The 17,753-nt window shown below is 43.9% G+C and overlaps 1 protein-coding gene across 1 annotated transcript in view; it reads left to right on the plus strand.

The window, feature by feature from the left end:
- The window catches only part of pdzd8 (PDZ domain containing 8), a 46,348-nt gene continuing 28,595 nt past the window's right edge, over positions 1 to 17,753 (plus strand). Inside the window, exons 1-2 of the mRNA XM_063491157.1 lie at positions 1 to 1,002; positions 13,889 to 14,014. Of these exons, the coding sequence (XP_063347227.1) occupies positions 122 to 1,002; positions 13,889 to 14,014 (1,007 nt within the window). The 5' untranslated portion in view covers positions 1 to 121. The remainder of the gene's footprint in view (positions 1,003 to 13,888; positions 14,015 to 17,753) is intronic.

Raw genomic sequence — 17,753 nt, forward strand, 5'->3', positions numbered from 1 at the left:
GTGAGAAGCTAAGAGAAGCTCAGGAAAGAAGCCGATGATATGGCAGCTTTGAGAGCGCCCAGGTAGAACTTGCTTCGTGTTATCAAAACACTTTGAGTCGATATCAGGGCGCGTGCTCGACATGATTTACTTAATACTCGTTTCCGCGGTTTTCGGTGCAGTCGTTACTCTGATAGTACAGTTCCTGCTAATATACCGGAGAAGCCCTGAGCCCGTAGGCAGGACAGTGCAGTATGTCAAAGTAGTGCCCGGTAACGCGCTGAAGGATTACTTTAATAGCCATCATGCCGAAGCAGGCCAGCAGCAGCAGCAGGACAGCACGACATGTACCGCGTCTAAGCAGCCAGAGGCCGCCTCTACGCGGCAGCAGGAGGCAGCCGTCACCGGCCCGAAACAACAGCCGCCACCGCCTTCCCAAAGCGAGCCCATCGATGCAGGAAAAGCCGAAACGTGCAATTTCCTAAACGCTATCTTTCTGTTCCTATTCCGGGAGCTCAGAGACACTCCCGTCGTCAGACACTGGCTCACCAAAAAGATTAAGGTGGAGTTTGAGGAGCTGCTGCAGACCAAGACAGCTGGTCGGCTCCTGGAGGGGCTCAGTCTGAAAGATTTCTCTCTCGGGAATTCGCTGCCGGTTTTTAAAACCGCCAAACTGATGAAGCCGGCGCATCTGAACGAGGACGGCATGCCCGAAGAGCTCAACTTCGAGGTGGACATCGAGTACAATGGCGGCTTCCACCTCGCCATCGACGTCGAGCTGGTGTTCGGAAAGTCTGCTTACCTGTTCGTTAAGATGAGGCGCGTGGTGGGCAGGCTAAGGCTGCAGTTCACGCGCGTGCCCTTCTCCCACTGGTCCTTCTCCTTCCTCGAGGATCCACTGGTGGATTTTGAGGTGAAGTCCCAGTTTGAAGGGAGGCCACTGCCTCAGCTCACCTCCATCATAGTGAACCAGCTGAAACGGGTCATCAAGAAGAAACACACCTTACCCAACTACAAAATCAGGTACGGTCCAGAGCCAGCAGAACAAAGTGTGCTAAGCATGTAAGCCACGAAATGTTAAAGAAGGACGACCAAACTAAGAAATACAACGACTGGGAAGAGCCCCCAGACCCCAAACTCCCACAACCAGACTCCAGACAACAACAAAGAGCTGTTAAATGACCAAAAACACAAAGGGCTACGCAAAGACTCTCAGTTATAGAGAGTGGTCACAAAACACACAAATGAACCCACTGAGACACAATATTATGACTTGAAAGATATAAAGTCATCAGGGAAACTCACAAAATGACAGTAAACGTGCAGGTGGTCAGAGTGGTATAGGTGCTGTGGGTTACTCTCTGCACACCTGGGCAACAATCCTCTGTCTAACAATCCGTCCGTGGCTGTCGGCTCATGTTTTACGTCCGGGTAGCTTAAAAATGAAGAATGTTTTTGCTGGCAGAAGACCTTTCAGACTCTTGAAGAGTATTAACTTTGTGTCTTTATTTTCTGAGCTCTGCTCATGCTTTGAATGTTACTTTCTTTCCAGTTCTTCTTTTAAGCAGTGAGAAACTTTCAGCTCTGTTCAAGAGAGGAATTTCTACTGTTCCCCTTTTTCTTTCTTACGTGTAGCAAGTAAAGTTTCATATGCACTTTTCAAGAACAAAGGTTACAAAGTGCTTTATGATCCAAAAGTAGATAGAAAATAAAGCTTAATCAAAGCAAGCTTGCACAGGTGGGTCCTAAGCTTCTCTTTAAAGGTATCAGTTAGGGCTGCCACAGACCATTATTTTGATAGTCGACTAATCAAATCACGCGTCCAACGTAAAACGTCCAGCTTATTGCACCAGCAGCATCTGCGCTTATATAACTATCATTAGCTTACAGCTTGAAGTGTTTAAGGTGCTAACTAAAAATAAAGACAAGATGATAGTTTATTAAATTTTAATGAAATTTGCAGATTGTTTTGGTGGAGTTTAATAAACTCAGCCGTCTTCTCTTTCTATGTCAAATATAACAGGACGCTGGAATAATTCTGATAATCAGCTGTCTGCTTGACGTTTATTCAGCTGTGTAAAAAACTATAACTTTGATCTCAGCCAAACCGATTTACTCAGGAACAAATAAAACACTGATAAAAAGCCAAACAGTAACATTTCTAAGTTATCTAAGTGACTCATATATCATGTTTAACCTGAGTAGTAAAAGACGGCGGTGGGTTTGAAAATGATGTGACCTCAGCAGTGTTGGGGAGTAACGGAATACATGTACCGCCGTTACGTATTTAAAATACAAAATATGAGTAACTGTATTCCGTTACAGTTACCGTTTAAAAAGGTGGTATTCAGAATACAGTTACTTTGTTGAAATAAATGGATTACACGGCGGTACTTTCCTGTTTCATATTGTCGCAGGTCAGGACTGTTTGGGTTTGTTTGTTCTGTTGTTCCAGGCGGCAGCGTTACGGTTGCCATGGTTACAGGGTGACGCTCTCTCTCTCTGCGTGTTTCCTGGGTGAGAGAGCGCTTTTTTGTTGTTGTTGTTGTGCTAAGCTAATAGGCAGAATGCTACAGGCATGGCCCTAAAGAATGTAGCCTCATGGGCAGTGTAGTCCGTGCTGCAGGGAGAATGGACTACCATACACGTTATGTGTCTGTGAGCGCGAGGAGGGAGAGAAAGGAAAAGTCCGAGCTGTCACGGAGCAAAAACGGGAGCTGGAAGCATGTAAATATAATAATAACCACTGCAGCCAAGAAGAGTGCCTGACGAGCCCAGCTGTAAGTAAGCTATTAAGACTCGACTGTACACTGTGTTCGTGTTTTCCTCCGAAACAATAAGTTCCGTTGGAGCAGCCTTTCAACGCCTCTCTCTGGCTACGTTCACACTGCAGGCGAAAGCGCATCAAATCCGATTTTTCTGACCCTATGCGACCCATATCCGATCATGGTATGACAGTGTGAACGGCACAAATCCGATATTTTCAAATCCGATCTGGGTCACTTTCGTATGTGGTCCTGAATCCGATACATATCTGATGTTTTAGAAAGCGACTGCTGTTTGAACGGTCATGTCGCATTAAATCCGTCTTTTACGTCACTGACACGAGACAGACGCCAATTATCAGCGCCGGAGAAGACATCGCGAACGCTTCCTGGCCATCCAGCGTAGATGTCAGTGAAACTGTTGGGAAGACAACGTTGGAGAAACGTGAACATTTTATTTGTACTGTATAATCTGCAGATTCTGACCGAAATCTGCAGCTATCCTTTGAAGCACCGCTCCTCTCTAAAACAGCAATAAGGATCATTATTAGGTTATTTACATTATTATGTAAATAACTTTATAACTTAAAGCAAAAATTGGGAAACGTAAAGTCCGAAGTCTTTATATTAAGGGCCATCAGTCAAACAATATTGTTTGCTCTGGGTCCAAACAGAGCGCGTTGTGTGTGACGTCTTCTTTTGCGCATGCGGGCCGCTTTGAGGGTTCACACTGGAGAGCGTTTGCTGTCACATTTTATTTGTAGTGTGAACAAGCAGACAAAAAAATCGGATTTGATCAAAAAATCGGAATTGAGCATTAAGACCTGCAGTGTGAACGTAGCCTCTGTCTCTCGCAACAAAGTTGACCCAGACAACAAAGTAAAGCTAGTTTTCAGCTACGAGCCCGACACGGAACCCACCGTATTAGCCAGAGGTCCCTTTACTACGGTTCGGAGCCGCGGACCTTCAGTAACAGTAATAAATCACATTCATGTAGTTGTAAAAAGCATGATAATATATTAAGTAATGTGTGTGTGTGTCTGTGGTGTGTGTCTGTGGCGTGTGTGCGTGGCATTCTGCTGTCTCTCCTCAGCTCTCAGTTTCAGCGTGTAGAACAGAGGCAGGTTCCATAACATCAGACATGCTGATGACAACTTGTTAGATTACTGTAAAGGTCTCTCAGATGTCCCCTCTCGCTCTTCCTGCACACATGAATTTTCCACAGCTTGCATTAATGACAGGACGTTAAGAAACTGAAAGTGTTTCCTGGAGAGTGCAGACATGTGTCGTAGTGCTGTCTCTGTCATGCTCGCGATGCTGCGGGTGTTCACATTGTTGACAGCTGATCAGGCTGTGATTGGAGCCCTAAATGAAATTGTTTTTTTGTGGTAGATTTTTTAAACCATGTGCTGCTTTCTAGAAAAACTCAGACTATGTGTCACAGTAACAAAGTGAGGTGATCATCTTTTGAGGATATGGAGGTGCCTGCAGGACAGTGTCTGTAGTTTTATATTTTACTATTGAGAGACTGCACTGACACTCTCGCCTCACTGAGCTAACGCTGCTCTTCTGCTATCACGTGCATAGTGCTCCAAATTTCATTAATATTAGGACTCAACGTCGATCATCTCGGGTCACTTTGTGTCACGTTACTATATTAGCGGAAGTACTAATGCATGAACATCACGTGCACTGTTAACCAGAGTTTCTGACCCGAGAGTTTAGATCAGGGGTGGGGAGGTCCAGACTCGAGAGCCACTGTCCTGCAGCTTCCTGGGTCAACACACCTGAATCACATGATGGGTTCATTACCAGGTGACACGCTGAGGAGGTCATTTAGCCATTTTAAGGAGCTGTGCTGGATCATCATCTAAAACCTGCAGGTCTCGAGACCTGGAGCTCCCCATCCCGATTTAGACGGATCTCAATGTAGATGTTATCCTAGCCATTGTTACTATGGAAACATGAGACTACCACTACCAGTGTTTAGCCAGTTCTGAACTGGTTCCTTTTGAGCACCGGCCCATATTTCAGCTTCAGTTTGAGAAGCAGATGTTCTATATCATCACACAGCAGCAGAGGAGGAGCATTTTCTTCTTCTAATCATGGTCACTGACTGGAAACGTACACACAGCCAGTTCTACGTCACACACTTAGACAACCTTTGTGTGAGTGGAGCTGAACTGCTATCCCTCTGAAATGGTGCCACTTGCATCTTGATCTGACGATAATGACCTTTTTGTTGCGTGCACTGCTCCTGGGTGGAAGCATCTGCATTGGTTTGACACGTTTACTCGCATTTGGGAGCCAAAGTTTCTCCCACTACGTGAGTCACATTTCAGATCCGTTTCCTCCCACTTGGAGCTTCTATAACTTCTGTTTTCAGTGTTAATAACGATTCATGTTGTATGTAAGGATGGTTTAATCCTCCTCATAAATGTTGGTACCAAACTCCAGACAAAGGATGCTGCTGTCGATTCTGTGACATCAATTCATTTTCATTTTGACAACAGACATTTCCAAAATCCTAACTGCCCCCAGGTTCCACTTTTAACCTTATTTTATTATCTATAATTTGGCCTTACCTTCTGACACGAGCATTGTTAGGCTAAGGCTGTGAGTCTGTGCTTGGCCTCAGCTATGGGCAGCATGCTGTCCTTCTCGGGCACAGCGAGGGAGTTGGCTGCTCAGCCTCCAGTGTCTTCCCCCATGGAGGGTTAGGGTAGCTGAGCATCTAAGTGACTGCTGCTGTGGTGTTGGTTGGTTGGTTGGTTGGTTTCAGTGATGGTCACAGTAGGTATTGTCTGTAATGCTGCATTTACTAGTACACCTTCAGAGGATGCTTCGCGTAGCCTTGGTAATGAGCCACAGAGGGTTCCAGCTTAGCCGTCATCCTGTCAAGATAATTCCCCGTATTTTAAATCTTAACATTAGCATGAGAACGGGGATGCTACAGTCCTGCCTGGCTGTGATTTAAAACAGAGCCACAGATTAGCTTTATTAGCCTGAGAGAAATGACAGCTCTGCATTATTAAAAATCATCATGGACAGTTTGTCCTGATAAAACAATGGAAGCTTTATACAGGTAAGCTTAACAGTGCATTTTAAAAATCAGTTTTCATGTCAGTGTTTGTGTTGGGTGCATGATAAGAGTCAGAATGGGACACGCTCGGTCACAGAGGCTCTGTGCAACACAATTTAGTTTCACGCAGTGACAGAAACAGAAGAAAGGGAAGTGGAGCGACTGTGTCATTGAGAAAGAGAAACTCGGGTCAGTGCTTCGTAATTTCACCGCGGTTTCTTATCAAGTCAGAGCAGACGTGGTAGGTAGCAGAGCTGCTGCTGATGGGCGTTCCTACAGTCCAGCTGTCAGACTGACAAAATTAACCATGTCTGAAGAAGGCGGGGCTTGTTCCACTCTGAGCGATGTGCTGGAGCGTAGCGGTGACTCTCACAGCAGCGTGATTTCCTCTTTGCTCTCTTGGATCTACTTGACTCCTGTGAATCCTTACAGGTGTGCGTGTGCGCGCGCGTGTGTCTGTGTGCATGTCTGTGTGTGTGTGTGTGTGTGTGTGCGTGCGCGTGCGTGCGCTAACTTTGCTAGCAGCTATAGCTTGAATCAGAGAATAAGGTCCTATTCATGCATGTATGTATCCAGTGTATTCAATAACACTGTGTAAAGGTTGCATAGTAGTGTCTGAGTACTTTGCAGCTATGGTGAGCTTGTAGTGATACCCATGAGGCATTTCTCCAGCAGCAGTCCCAGACAGTGGGCTGACCGTGATGTCAGCCTGTGTATACAGTCCCGGTGTGTTTTACACCGCGTTATTTTCCCACAAGCATGGTTCATGGATTCCTTGGCTAAATGGAAAACATAAACAGCAACCCCTCATTTCTCTTTTATTTTGGTTAATATGCCAGTACTTTTTTTTTTTTCTGTGGCTTCGTTAGCCAGACTTCGGTAATAGCAGAGATTTAATCTTACAATAAAATGTTAACATTTCCTCAGTGTTATTTGAAGATTTGCATAGAAGGTGGTGCAACCCCCTGAATACTGTGGTGAACATTAGGGTGGTCAAACAAATCATTACTGGAATATTAATCAATATTGATGGAAGAGTAGCCATACAGCAGGGCTGTCTTTGAGTCACACAGCACGGCAGACAGAACGGCTCACAGTGTGTGGAGGAAATGTGGAGAAAGCAGCCAAATCAGATGGAGTTCAGGCCTGAAGAGCCGAGCTGAGGATGTGAGAGCTTCATCAGAAACTGTCACGTTTCTACCTCTACAGTATTTATGAACAGGTCTGTTTTAAAATGCAGGGGCTGACTAGTTCAATATTTCACAGTGGACGGTCTGTTTTTTAGCATAACTACTTTGTCCATATTTCATGTTTAACGTTTCCATGAGTAATGATTTACTGTTGAGTTGTTTGCTTTACTCTAAAATCAATTCTGGCTTCATGATCTCTAATGAATGATCTAAATAAGGGTCATTCATTACATGAAGCACCTTTCAGCGCCTGTTGTGATTTGGCACAATATAAATAAAAGCAAACTGAATGAACTGAGCTTATGTAAACAAACAAACGCAGTAGAACATCACGTATCAGGAGATGCTGGGACGACTTTCCCTGTTTTCTCTGCAGAGCTGGGTGTGCTGTGGTGGCTTCAGAGATGTTCATGCTACACAGGTGTTAAAGTCTTCTCAGTGGGTCTTTGTTTCCTCTTTCACCTGCAAATTTGATTTGATTTGTTCAGCCGCTGACACACTGTGCTGAGTGCGGAGGAGAGTACTGCAGCTAAAGCATGCGAGCTTGCATCACCACAGTCGTGCAGAGCGAGTGTGATGAGATGATGTAATGAAGACTGGACTTTGGGATTTGCTGAGTAGCACAGATGGGAGCCAAATGTGTGTTGGAGCTTTAGCCCAGCCATCATACAGCTCTCCCTGCAAGCTGTTATATCACTAATGCATTAAGCAGTGAATAAAAATGGCTCCTCTAACTTTTATCGGCAATCATAGTGAAATGTGGTTTGAGGCTAACAGCTGCTTCTCCAAAGAGTCTGTCATTCTGCTGATGTGCAACCTGAGCCCAGCACATGGATCAGCTCTTCACCTGCTGGCTCTGGGTCAGCTGGTCTGTCAGCTCGCTGGAGAGCCTCTCTGTGCTAAGAGACACACGGTGGTTACAGCATCAGTGTGTTTCAGGTTTGTTTTCATTCACCCAAAGCAGATTTAAGCTGACGCTATCACAGTTTTTAAAAAGCCTTCTAATACATATAAACATACAATCTAAAAACAATGTTTACTGTTTTCACTTTTGGTTTCAGTTGAGGACAAAGGTCAGCTCACCGAGGTCGGAGCAGCTGTGCTCTTCAACGGTTTCTTTTTCTCTTCTTTTGTTTGCTAGGAGACACGTTTGATTTTTAACTTATTTGTTGTTTGGTCGAGTGTGTCAGACAGATAAACACTGAACGGCCTGTAAACACAGAGTGGAACAAAGAAGCCAGTTCCTCTTTGTTTCCCTCCCACCATTGTGGGTTTTATTTAAATAAAATGTTTTTTACTGAACACAGGCTGCTGCTGTTCTTTCTTTGAGTAAATGAATCGCTGCTGCATTTGCTCGCAGCTGAAGGAGGGGGCCGTTAAAACAGTTATTTCTGTTGACTGCTTCTGTTAGCTTCAAGTAGGGCTGCCACAAACGATTATTTTGACAGTCAACTAGTCACCGATTATTTTTACGATTAGTCGACTAATCAGATCATCATCCATTGTACATAAAACGTCCAGCTTATTGCACCAGCAGCGTCTGCTCTTATATAACTATCATTAGCTTACAGCTTTAAGTGTTTAAGGTGCTAACTAAAAATAAAGACAAGATGATAGTTTATTACATTTTAATGAAATTTGCAGATTGTTTCGGTGGAGTTTAATAAACTCAGCCGTCTGCTCCTTGCTGTCTAAAATATAACAGGACACCGGAGTAAATTCTCGACCATCTCACACTTCTGCTAATCAGTTGTCTGCTTGACGTTTATTCAGCTGTGTAAAAACTATAACTTTAATCTCAGCCAAACCGATTTACTCAGGAACAAATAAAACACAGAAAAAAGCCAAACAATAACATTTTTAAGTTATCTAAATGACTTATATATCATGTTTAACCTGAGTAGTGTTGGGAGTCCGCTGTTCTCGGCGGCTCCAGTGACCCTCGAGCTCCCGGTCAGCTATCGAGCTGGTGGGTAACAGACGTCTCCAAAAACGTCGGAGCACTTTTGAAAATATGTGATGTCTTGATAAACTGAGCAGATATTTGAAGTTTACACAGCTACATTCTCGCCTGAAAATACCTTAGGTTTATTTTGTGACCCAGAAAGAGTAATAAAAGTTATATTAAAACTAAGTAACTGCCGCCATTGTTGGAAACTGCAGTTGTCTGGGCCGCGCTATGAATTCTGGGATATGGTGGGCCACAAAGGATACGCCCAACCCATCCTTCAAATCTGGGGAAATGAAGGACGCATTTTTGTTGGCCGCATTTGGAGGAGTGTTAGAATTTGGACGGCCTTCTTCACTGTAACGTAATCGGCCTACAAATGCGGCCCCTGAATCTGGACACAGATGTCTAAATTCAGGGGCCGCTCGAAGCATTTTACGATAGTTACGGTCAGAGTATCTGTTAAGATGTTAACAATAATGAAACATTTCAATATAATGTAGACAAAAACGAGAAAAAAAAGATAGTTACGGATCAGGTCTACCCGATCCTTACTGCGCATGTGCAGGTGTTCGCTTCTTCTTCTGTTTCGTTCTTCTTCTGTTTCGTTTAATGGCAGTTTACTCCCCAGTGTACGAGGATACCGCCACCTACTGACCGAGCGAATGAGCCCTATTGTAAACTGAACTTGAGTTATTACAAATCCTGTTTGTGTATGCGTGTTTAATTTGATGTAGTGATAGTCGAGTGTGTTTATGCTTGTCTGTGTGGAGAGGATTGGTTGGAATAGTGATGATGATGTCCACTATCACTGTCAGTTGTCAGTAAACACTTAATCTGGCATGAATTTATTTGTATACGCAGGTATATATGTTTAAATGTCCCGGGCAGTCGAAAAGGAGGCAGAGCTGTCGAGAAATGCTAGGAGCTAACTGGGCGCTAACCGTGTCATTCAAATATATTAACAGTCTCAATGTTGGCAGAGAGAGGAAGTGACGTAAGATTTTCACATGCGTGGTTTCGCTGTGCGTTTCTCAGCATGTTTGGAGATTTGGGAAGTGAAATGTTTAGACATCTCTGTGAGGACTATGCTACTGCACTGGTGCGACCATCAGTGACTTATGGGGACAAAGTGCCCGTACCCACGAGTTTGAAGACGTTTAGTGTCAGGGTTACAGTCAGGTTAGGGTTAGGCATTCATTTCAATGGTTAGGGAAACCATTATGTAGATGTCCCACTAACATATGAAAACGTGTGTGGAATTAAGAAAAGGAATTCTAGTTGAACATCTAAACCTCTGAGCATGACCTTAACACAGGATGGTAAAGATAGAGCCTGTGAGCCTCAGGTTAATGAACACTCGTCTCACACTTTTCCATTTGCTGATCTGACTCTGCAGAACTGTAGCAAAGTCTGGCTGCGTGGTAACATAACGTTGGTCTGTGTTTTCAGAGCTTTCAGCAAACGTTAAAGACTCTTCAGCCATGAATATAAATGCTTCCAGATTTATTTACAGTCACCGTGATGTGGGCGTGCCTTAGACAGGCTGTCTGTCCGGGGTGGGAATAAAAAGGAACTGTACATTTTGGAAACGAAGCCAAACGTTCCTGTGGTGTTATAACCCTTACTTCCAATGAAATGACTCTCATATCCTCTGTACATGACCTGCAGCTAACAGCTAACCAGTGGACCATTTAGGAGTGTTAAAGCTACACGTTTCCCTGGGGCTGGAGGGAAAACAGTCATGGCCAATCTGGGACTTGCATTTGTTGGGTGGATGTAAATTCTTTGCTTTGTCTGTCATGTTTGGTAGTTGTGCACGCTGTTTTAGGTATGTAGCATAATTTATATGCATGTCAGTTTTATTTTGAAACTTCTGTTGCTGCTAACCAGTTAGCCTTTCCCATCTGGTGTTTCTGTACAAGCCAGCTATGGGGTCTGGTAGTTACTGCTGATGTCCTGCTGTTGCTGGACTTACTGTAAATCTGCAGTCTTGACTGCATCTGGTAGGGCTGTGCGATATGACCAAAATCTCCCGATATAAGACATTTATCTTCCCAATAACGATATGAATCACAAAATAGTGCATTTTCTGTAAATCCTGTGACTCTTGGGCGACTCGACCGGTGTGAAGTGTTTTCAGCTCGGCGTCGAATGTTTTCACCGATGCATGAAACGATACATTAACATGAATGCAACACATGGGAAAAAAAATTGCCACCATAAAATGTTGATATTTTGTTTTTAGATTAGATTACGTAGGCTCCATGGAGTCTGCCTCGTCCTTCTGGATGTTAATCCTCTACCTCTGTATGAAGCATGAATGTTTACCATGAACAAATCTGGGGTTTTAGTCGGTAATCAGATGTTTTAAATGGTTTCTTTCCAGGTGAAGGACAGTTCCCCTCAGTGTAGTTCTTGTGTCAAAACCTGCTGTTGTCTTACTCGATAAGATAAAACAGGCTCCCTCAAGCTTAAAGTGATCAATGACTTTTAACAGCATCCACTCAAAATTAACTTGTACTCCTCAGTGAGCATATGTCATCAATGCTGAGCTGATGACCCAAGCATGAGACTGTACACTGTGCTTGCTGCCTCTGAAGCAGCGCCTCTCTCTGTCTGTCGCTAGCAAAGTTGACCCAGCTAGTTTTCGGCTACGAGCCCGACAGGAACCCGGCGTATTAGCCAGAGGTCCCTTTAGCACGGCTCGGAGCACAAACATGCTGAGGCTGTGTTAGTTCAGTGACACAAGCTCATGTGTACACTTATGTCTGCATTTTGTTTTGTTAAATCCGAGCACAGTGATAGCAGCAGTGCTGCCACGTGTCTGCACAGACTCAGGCCAATGTGTTTATGTGTTCGTTCAATGAAAGGCTTCAGTTAAGATTGAGAGAATCTGCGTTCACGTTTGCAGTCTCATCAGACAATATTTAAAATAAAAACACTTCATTTTTGGAAATATTTGTGGATGTTTCTTTTTTGGGGTTTTTTGTACTACTTGGATACTTAAGCCGCCCTCCAATGAGGGCCAAGTGAGTTGAGACTGAGTCTGTTTGCTCCATCTTTTCTTTGGTATGTTTCGGCGGACACACCAATGAGCTGGCTTTGCACACCAATCGATGTGGCGTTGCTATATTTGCTCTTCAGTTACTTTGTTTCTAATATGATCGTATGTAGAAGCTCCAGGAACTTGTGGCAGATATTTAATAGTGCATTTAAAATAAGACTCGTAGGAACACTTCTCATAACTGCAAACTCATTTTATCCCTACACTGCAACCTTTCACACCATTCAAGTTGTTGTGGTATGCATTTAGCTAGTGTAGTGGTTACACTGCTCTGGAGGTGCACGTCAGGTTACGCTGTAGGGTTGAAATAAGTTTGCAGTTACAGTGTGGACGTAGATTTCCTGCAGAATTCACTCACCAAAGAGAAAAATCCTGCTGCTTAGCCGTACTGATATGGACTGGGTAATGTGTAAGGAAGGCAAGGATGGATCTATCAAACTACAGAGGGCTGAATTCAAAGACAGCACAATAATCAAGTCAGTTCATTTTGCTGACATTTCATTGCAACAGCTCACAATGGTACTTGGTAGTTTGTATGGCGCCCACATGTATGCTCCAGAGGTGTTCTGTTGGATTCATGACAGGCGAGCGCGGGCGCAAGTCGGCGAACCCAAAACCTTCATACTGTCGCCACATGAGGCTGGGCGTTGTCGTGCACCAGGAGGAACCGAGGACGGAGACGGAGGATCCAAGGATTTCATATCGATAAGAGTTATTCCAGTACAAACAGAGTAGCAGGCGCCAGCTGCCACAGTGAGATGGACATTCTGCCTAACCACGCTGTATGTCTGTGGCTGGGGAATGGCGGTGTGTAGTTCTTAAAAGGTGGAGGAGAGGCAAACTCGTAGGTGTTCACATGCCAGACATGCACACCCCGTCTATGTTTTATCATCTGTGAACATTTCCCCCTAACCACAGAAGCAACAAAGCAAAGGGAAACAACGTCTAACGCATTATCAGCTGCTTACACCGGCAAAAACACAAGAGCTGACCAACAGAAAGCTTAAAGTATCCTCAACAACTCACCTCAGTATCATAGAGAGGTGAGCTTCACTGACTCACCGACTTGTATCGGGCTTCTTTCACGAAGTTTTACAGCCTCGTCCACAGAAAATCGATGTGGACGCTCACCGAGAGCCGACATTCACCACAGAGGAACGGTGGCTACAGCTGTTTGTCCTGCTAGGATTACACACTGCAATCTGCAAATCTACTGACATCCTGCAGTGAGACTGTACACATTGTAACTAAGTGTTTGTACAGCGTGCTGAGCCTGCAGTACACTTTCATTTCAGAGCCTTGTGTTTGTGTGCGCAATGTCTGCAGAGGAAAGGGAGAGGCCAAAATAGGTGCTGATATTTACAACCAGATGTTTTCCAGATGTCATTATCATTACTTATGTTGTGTTTCTACATTTTGTTACAATTTAAAAACACAGTATTGTACAAAAATCCCTGACACATATTTATGTGTAAGCTACAGCAGGCCTACCCACCGACTGTCCATGTTGGAGTACGAGTCGAGGATAGGAAGCCTGCGGTGGTGCACATGCTGAACATCTGCTCCATTTGTCTTTGCACAGCCCCTCCCAGATGTGAACAGACTTTTAGCAAGTCTTACTGAGCAGCTTAAACCAACGCTGTATCATAACTGGTGTCACACTAAAATCTCGTTGTGGTCTTTCCTGTCATAACAATGTGAACGACCAGAATGAGCATTCTCTGTTCACTGAGTGGTAACTGAAACATGCTTGGCACTACTTTAAGGTAACCCATTAAAGTTCACGTTTAAGGAGGATGGGAATGTGTGTCCTCTGTCAGGATGCAGCTAACTGAACGTATGCTGTTTTTATTCCAGGTACAAGCCCTTCTTTCCATTCCAAGTGCAGCCTCTGCACGGTTCAGCCTGTGATTTGGATCTGTCGGTCCACGACAGCCGGCTGGTAGAAGGACGGCTCAAAGTCAGCCTCATTGAATGCAGCAGGTGAGACACTTCATCTCTGTTTGTAGCTTGTCACACAGCAGCTTTGATCTATAGTTGTAATAACTGGGTCCCTGTAACAACTCAACACATGTTTACATTACTTTTTGAATAAAAGTGTCCTTTTTGTCATAAAATGTAACCAAATAAAAAAAGAAAATTAGATCAGAACCAAGACATGGGTGGAAAAAACATGTTTTGACAACTTGTTTTAATCTTGGAGAAGAAATAGTTTCTCCTGAGATCAGGAGTATCTGTAACTGACTGCAATCTGTAATCTGTGTGGGAGCTACAGTTCAGGCTGGGTTGTAGGGGATCAAATGCTATTTCACTCAATCATGTGTGAATCACTTTATAACTAATGTAATATATTGTTGTTGAATGATATTGTATCATGCTCCATGAGAACAGAACTAGTGCAATTTTCTTTTGTGAGAAACTTACAAATTAAGTGGTATAATTATTTTCCTCCACATGCCAGGGCTGTATCATGGACATGGTCTGAAAAGTCTGACACTGACCAGAAAACTGTACTCTGCACATTATGGCACAAAGCGGTCCCCACCTCAGACTCAAACACACAAACCTCTTCAACCACCTGCACAAGAATCACGTGACAGAGTAAGCAGAGAGTTGACGGATGAGAAGCAACAAAGAGCCGTCAGGTGCTCCAAATAAACCTCAGACTCGTTAGAACAGACTTTTCCCCGCAGCACGCCGTGTAATAAACACTCACAAAGAAACAGCTTCTATCTAAAAATGTATCGTTTCATGCATCAGTCAAACCTCTCGACACCCAGCTGAAACACTTCACACAGGTCGAGTCGCCCGAGAGTCACAGAAATGACAGAAAACGCACTACTTTGTGATTTATATCATCATAGGGATAAGAAATGTGGACAGGACAAAAGTACATTAAAATACTAAGACATGAAATGAATCACAACAGAACTTAAATACATGTTGCTAACTTTTCAACATGGCCATTGTTGTCATGTTAGTAACACCAGTGTGCATTAAAATCTTTAGCTGATTAGCATTATCTCTGTTACAGTGGCAGCTGCCTTTGCATCTTCAGACTCTTTAACGATGGCAGCATGGTGGTGCAGTTGCCTCCTGGGTTTGAATCCACCATTTGTTGGGACTCTGTGTGGAGTTTGCATGCCCTCCCGGGGGTTCTCCGGCGTCCTCCCACCACACAAAGACATGCACTTAGTGCGGTTAGATTAAATGGTTGTGTTTCTGTGACAGTCTGGTAGGGCTGCCACAAACATTTATTTTGATAGTCGACTAGTCACCGATTATTTTTGCGATTAGTCGACTAATCAGATCATCATCCATTGTACATAAAACGTCCAGCTTATTGCACCAGCAGCATCTGCGCTTATATAACTATCATTAGCTTACAGCTTTAAATGTTTAAGGCATGTGCTAACTAAAAATAAAGACAAGATGATAGTTTATTACATTTTAATGAAATTTGCAGATTGTTTCGGTGGAGTCTAATAAACTCAGCCGTCTGCTCCTTGCTGTCTAAAATATAACAGGACACCGGAGTAAATTCTCGACCATCTCACACTTCTGATAATCAGCTGTCTGCTTGATGTTTATTCAGCTGTGTAAAAACTATAACTTTAATCTCAGCCAAACCGTTTTACTCAGGAACAAATAAAACACAGAAAAAAGCCAAACAATAACATTTTTAAGTTATCTAAGTGACTCATATATCATGTTTAACCTGAGTAGTGAAAGACGGCGGTGGGTTTGAAAACGATTTGCCGGCAGACCGGTGTTCTCAGCGGCTCTAGTGAGCCTTGCCCCCGGCTAGCTATCGAGCTGATGGGTAACAGACGTCTCCGAAAACGTCGGAGCGCTTTTCAAAATATGTGGTGTCTTGATAAACTGAGCAGATATTTGAGGTTTACACAGCTACATTCTCGCCTGAAAATATGTTAGACGTTTATTTTGTGACCCAGAAAGAATAATGAGAGTAATATTAAAACTTAGTAGCTGCCGCCATTGTTGGAAACTGAGCTGGGCCGCGCTATGAATTCTGGGATAGGTTGGGCCACCAAGTATACACCCGACCCATCCTTCAAATCTGGGGAAATGAAGGGCGCATTTGTTGGAGTCTTCGAATTTGGACAGTCTTCGTCGTGTCGCTGTAACGTAATCGGCCTACAAATGCGGGCACAGGAGGATGTGGTTCCTGAATTTGGACACAGCTACGATACCGGACACTGCTTCTTCTTCTTCGGGGTTTAACGGCAGCTGGCATCCTTGTACATGCAGTGCTGCCATCTTCTGTTTCAGTCTGTTATTACACTCTTAAATCCTACTACTTATCCCTGCGTCTTTTGGGATCTTACAAAGCTTCAAATGACGCGTCGACTATTAAATTAGTCGTGGACGATTTTGATGGTCGACTAATCGTGGCAGCCCCACAGTCTGGCGACCTATCCACGGCGTGACCCTGTGGAAGTGGAAGAGAAGAGTTTTTCTTTTTTTCCAGATGGCCCTACTTGCTAAGGTCACGCAATCAAAGAGCTACATAATGTTATGCTGTCGAAAAAAACCCGATACATTTAATGCTATGTTGGCCTTTGAGTTGGCCTACACCCTACCCACCATCACTGTGTGCACACTGGGAATGTGTTATTCCAAAGGGAAGCTCTACACCTGCTTGTTATGGTGTCATATTTTGCCTGTGTGTACTTTAGCTTCTACATTAGTCCATGATGTTGGACAGAGGAGTCTCCTTTCAGAGACAAACACGCCCTCCTCTGTCCACGGTTGGTATGTGTATATTTGAGCTGTTAGCCTCGGCTGGCTCTGACTGACAGCTCTGTCCTTTGTTAGCTCGTGTCGTCGATGTATGTATGTTTCTTTCATGCTTTGTGTTTGACAGGCCACCAAATGACTGGATCTTATTAGTAAATCAAATTTTAATATGCAGTGTCTCTCCCTTTCTGTACTACAAAGTACATCTGACTGAATATAAGATGGTTAAGAAAGCTGTCCAGTGGAGCTAAGCATCCACTGATTTACCATCTGGGCGTCTGTTAAGTCCAGACTGCGTCTGCAGAGGGTCTTGGTGACTTGGTTTACTGGAACATAAGATGTGATTTATCGGCATGCTGTGAAGCAGTGATGGGTTTTTCTTTCTCTGCTTCAACTGTTTTATTTTCTTACAGACTTTAAAGCCAAAAAGACACAAAGATTTGTATAAACTTGGGATGTAACAGTTGCTTTACAGCCACAGAGTGATACTCCTCTGGGGTAGAGCAGGTACTGATCCAAAGGTTGCTGGTTCCACCCCCCCAGTCTGCCTGCCAAATATTGCTGGGCAACATATTAACCCCAGGAATGTGAATGTGTGTGAATGGTAGTTAGTGAGTACTTAACAGCATAGAAGACAGTGAATGTGGCATGTTGTATAGAGCGCTTTGTGGGAGCGCTCTATGAGAAGGAGTCCGTTTACCATTCCCTCTGTCCTTTTCACAAAGAGGGTTACAGGCAAAGTGGGAGTGCAGTATCCTGACTGGGAGGAACTGCTTGTAGAGTAGGAATGTTTACAGTTTACAGTCGGTGGTGAGACGTCAGATGATGATGAGCCGTGTGTTTGCTGGTTTTGCTAAAACACACGAGTGACTGGCTCTCAAACATAAAACCACGAAACAACCGTATTCCCACTGACATGCAGGTTTGAACCTGCAAGGAAACCAGACTGCTTTTTTAAATA

Source organism: Pelmatolapia mariae, linkage group LG13 (assembly GCF_036321145.2).
Source record: "Pelmatolapia mariae isolate MD_Pm_ZW linkage group LG13, Pm_UMD_F_2, whole genome shotgun sequence".
NCBI classification, from domain to species: domain Eukaryota; kingdom Metazoa; phylum Chordata; class Actinopteri; order Cichliformes; family Cichlidae; genus Pelmatolapia; species Pelmatolapia mariae.